The sequence below is a fragment of the Arachis hypogaea genome, chromosome 5 (assembly GCF_003086295.3).
Source record: "Arachis hypogaea cultivar Tifrunner chromosome 5, arahy.Tifrunner.gnm2.J5K5, whole genome shotgun sequence".
NCBI classification, from domain to species: Eukaryota; Viridiplantae; Streptophyta; class Magnoliopsida; order Fabales; family Fabaceae; genus Arachis; species Arachis hypogaea.
This window is the reverse complement of record NC_092040.1, coordinates 28,021,025-28,025,895: the sequence shown is the minus strand read 5'-3', so window position 1 is coordinate 28,025,895 and position 4,871 is coordinate 28,021,025. Positions and strand designations below refer to the sequence as shown.

The following is a 4,871-nucleotide window of genomic DNA, read 5'->3' as shown; positions in this document are numbered from 1 at the left end:
TTTTAACAATTATATTACAGACTGTTTGTTATAAAGTTGTTCCTTTTCTTTAAAAAAATTATTTGCTTTTTTTAAAAGCCACCAATACTTTAATTTGTTTTTAGACAAAAAATAAAAAAATTTAATATTTAAAAATTTATTTAAATATAAAATAATTTTTATTTATTAATTTTTTTAAAAAATAAAATAATTATTTTTTAAAAAAATTAATTCAAATTGACTACTCTAAAAACAGGAGAGAAGAATGATTCATTTAACTAGGATAATTTTTTTCTCTACGGTATTCAAGCAATTTAAATAGTCTTTCAGTTCGTAGTTTATATCAACTGGGAAAAAGGAAAAATTAAAGGTGGTGAAGATAATATTCGCATAATGTTGAGATATTGATTTCTGGTTTTCAAGTTTCAGTTTATAATAGCGAAAAAGTTTACATAAAACTTAAAAGGATAGTCACGACTTCGAAGCCAGATGATGAATTGTTTTCTATTATATTAGAAATAATTGAGGGGAAAAAGAAAGCGTGTTGAGATTTGAGAAGATGGATGGTTAGAAAATGATAACACAATTGTTGTATGCTTATGCGACATATTAGCTATCATAATCATAATGATAACAAAATGGACAGCTTTATTTAGACGCCTAGTAAAGTCTTTGATGATTGAGGAGCATAGCATTATTAGACTTAGGTTAGGTTGATGTGTCGATTATATGAACAATGGACCCCTCGTCAACACTAGGCACCCTTAATTTCATCACATCTGATTGCAATAACTTCGTGGAAGTGGGAGAATGTTTTACATGTTTTTGGGTTTTGTTTTGTTTTTTTCTTAAAGATATTATATATTTTTTTAAAAATAATATTAGAATATTAATAAAATTTATTATTTTTATCAATAATCAGTCAATAATATTTAAAAATATAGACTAAAAATATATTATTAAATTAAAAGAATTAGATTAATAGCTAAAATTATTAGTAAAAAATAATAAATTTTACTAATTTTCTAATTTTTTCCATAACGTTGTGATTATTTTAAAAAAAATATTTTTAACGTTTAATTTTATTTTTAATATTTTGATTTGTGTTAAAATTACTCATGAACGTTAACTCCATCTAAAATATTAGGAATAGAATTAAAAATATTCAGGAATAATATTGACACAAATAAAAAATTAAATGAATCGAAAATATTAAAAATAAAATTAAATAAAATTAAATATTAAAAATATTTTTAAAATAAATAAAAAATATACTTAATTCTTTTTTTTAATATTTTCAACCCTATTTGTATTACATAATAAATACGTTTAGGTTTTTATGACTTAAAAATCTATAATTTGATTCTTGTTGCATCCATTAAAAAAATTAATTATAAGACTAATAAAAAGAGCGAAAAAACCTTAAAAAGTTATCTTCTATTTAAATTTATATTAATTATATTTTCATAAAATTGGTCATTTTTAATCCATTTTTTGTTGAAGTAAAAAAACTTAGTAAAACTGTTAGCTATAATTTAAATGACATAATATTTTTGTACTCATCTAAAAGATCACAAATTCGAATTTCACTATCTTCAGTTAAAAAAAACCTTAGCAAAATTACTATATATAAAAAATAAATTATCAAATTAATTATTATATATTTATTTAATTTATTTTTAATGTATTATATTTTAATATATATTCTATTTAGATAACTAATTTAATATCCAATTGTTTGTGGACACAACAATGCATAATAATTGAAAAGTTAATATACATTTACGTTTTGGGCCGTACATGATTCATGTCAAAAGTAAAACCCTAGCACTATCTTCTCTCTTCCTTCTCTGCGATGTCATTATATATATGGTAGATAATTAATCTAACATGCACTGCAAGAAATCAAATTTGAGGTTTTGAACGACTGATGAAAAAAATCAGATCGATAATATGATGAATTACTCATCGTCTTCTTCAGAAAAGCCAGCATCAGAGCTGAAGCTATTAGGTTTTCCTTTGGAAAATACCACTAGCAGAACTAATAATAACTGTATAGTGTGTTCATACTGTGATCGAAGATTCCAGAACTTTCAAGCACTTGGAGGGCACCAGAATGCGCATAGAAGAGAGAGGCAAATTATCGCTATGCATAATCTACTACCGTACCAATACAAACCAATAATAATCGCTGCTTTTGGTGACGCTGTATTGCCACCGCCGGAAAAGATATTGTTACCTGCGGTGGAGGCATCACCGGCGGGAATGCGCCGCCGCAATAACTCTCCCTCTGTAGGAAGAGTTAGCGATGATGATGACATTGATCTTGAATTGAGATTAGCTACCTCCCCTGATAAGGAGTCTATAAGGTGTTTGAGAAAACACCGTAGTTAATTACTATTGAAAATGCTCAAATGAGAGTCAAGTTTAATTTTCAGGTACTAAAAAGTTCTCCGCTCTCTGCTTTCCTCAAATAATAACAGTAAAAATTTCTCCTTATTGTGTATTATCTCCGTTGTTCTAAAAATTTCTCAATTCAGTTGTTCTAAAAATTTAAACCTTTAAAGAGAGGTATCCGAATGATTCTATATTTCTATGTTTCTATCACACTTGCTTCCTCTCAGGCAAGAGGGAATTGGATGAAAAAAAAAATGCATCCAATATTATTGATTGTATGTAAGTATGCATATATAACAAGGGATGGATTCACTTAGTTCACTTAGGCATGTGGGGGCAGTGCCCCCACTACAATTTAAAAAATTTTTAGTTAGTATATAACAACAATTTTTTTTTTTGCCCCGCTAAATTGTTAACTTTGACACTATTACATTAAATTATTATAAAATTTATCTTATCAAAATTGATTTTATTAATATATAAAATTATTATGTTAAATTAATCTTAAATTAAATTAAATTATTTTATTAAATTTATTTTATTATTAAAATGTATGTATTGACAATGAAAAATTATCTAACCTTTTTTAAAATATAAAATTTAAAATAATAAAATTCTAAATCATATGTTGTTATTTAAATTATTATTTTAGTAGTTTAATTTATTAGTTAGATAATTTGAAGATTGGTCATATTCTACAACAAAACATATAATTAAGGAGTAAAGTATTTTTTGTCCCTAATGATATTTAATTGCATTTAATTTTATTTCTAATATTATTTATTTGTGTCAAAGTTATTCCTAGTCTTTGAATATTTTTAATTTTGTTCTTAAAATTTTAAATAGAGTTAATGTTTAAAAATATTTTTAATACAAATTAAAAATATTAGGATAAAATTAAATAAAATTAAATATTAAAATATTTTTAAAAATCCATAAATATTAAAAACAAAAAATATATTTTACTGTTAAAAAAATTATTGTTATGCTATATATATGTTTTGCCCCACTAACAAAATTTTATGGATCCGGTCACTGTATATAACGTCATAGCTTGCATTCTATTTTATTTTTAGTTAAATATAGCAGGGATTTTAAAGGGCCACCATTATCTCCTGGAGGACACAACTGCCTATACTACCAATTTTATAAATACGTACACTATATAGATACAAAATTATTTCAAATTAAAAATTTAAAACACTTATTTATTACTTTGTCTATGTACAAACATTTCATAACAAAATATACATACATTTCAGCGCATCTTGTTTAAAAGTCAAAACACACATACATATAGAACTTTTTCTTCGTCTTGAATTGCGAAGTCTTCTTGATTACATATATTACTATCTCTTGAAAAAACCAAGGTTCAATAAAAATTTATCTAATAATAAAAATATAAAAAATAAATTTTTTGTAACTTGTATAATTAAATAGGTAATTTAAAGATGTTCTAAATAATAAATATAATGACATAAATTAAATAATCAAATACCAGAATTTTATTGTAAAATTTTTTTTAAAAAGGGACAAAAAATTCATAAAATCTAGTCTAATAAAATTTTTCATTATCAAAATAATAGGTACACAATTAGTCTTCTTAGTAGTACTAAGACATCTCAACAATCAACAAAATATATCATCAAAATTGATGGAATCAACATAAACCCTCAACAAAGTGAGTATCTCAAATCAAGCAAAAGAAAAGGCAATACAACTAGTAAATTATATCCTAATGTTTATCTCTACACCATAAACAACATACTAAAATTTCATAACAAATGAAGCAAGTTTACCGATTTAATCAGAGCATATTGTAACTGTCCTTTTCCCCCCTTTTCTCTTCTCTTTCGTCACGATGAATTCCCTCACTCTCTGTTCTCTTTTTCTTTTGTTTCAAAAATGAGAGGCTTGACTCCCTCTCTCTCTCCCGTGGCTTAAAGCCGCTTCTTTTCTTTTTATTATTTTTTTATTTTAAAGTTGTGTGGGCCTCACTTGAGGTTGGAGATCCACTAACAAATCTTCCCCTCACCAACTCAAGTGGGGATAGGATGCTCCATTAAACTCGTCTTCTCTTTGCAAGAATCAAACTTCACTGCAGGTAAATTCTTAGTCATCATATTTGAACCATTATCATCAGTATGGATCTTCTCAAGTGCATATCACTTCATTTCAAGCATTTGACGTATTCAATGATAACTCATCTCTATGTGCTTCGATCTGTAATGAAACATCAGATTGTTACTAAGATGGACAGCACTTTGACTATTACAAAATAACACAAATTTCTCTTGATTGATGCCTAACTCTTGTAGAAATTTTTTCATCTACAAGAGCTTTTTAGAAGCTTCAACAACAACAATGTATTCTGTCTCTGTAGTAGACAAAGCAACATATTTCTGAAGTTGAGATTGCCATGACATAGCTTCTCCTGCAAAAGTCATCGTATAACCAAAAGTAGACTTTCTTGAATCAAGATCCCCAGTCATATC

At 25.9% G+C, this 4,871-nt stretch overlaps 1 protein-coding gene across 1 annotated transcript; it reads left to right on the top strand.

The window, feature by feature from the left end:
* The first annotated feature begins 1,932 nt into the window (after positions 1 to 1,932).
* Positions 1,933 to 2,373, top strand: LOC112803356 (uncharacterized). Its single transcript, XM_025846854.1, has one exon. The coding sequence runs from the start codon at positions 1,933 to 1,935 to the stop codon at positions 2,371 to 2,373; it is 441 nt and encodes a 146-aa protein (XP_025702639.1).
* Positions 2,374 to 4,871: the final 2,498 nt, after the last annotated feature.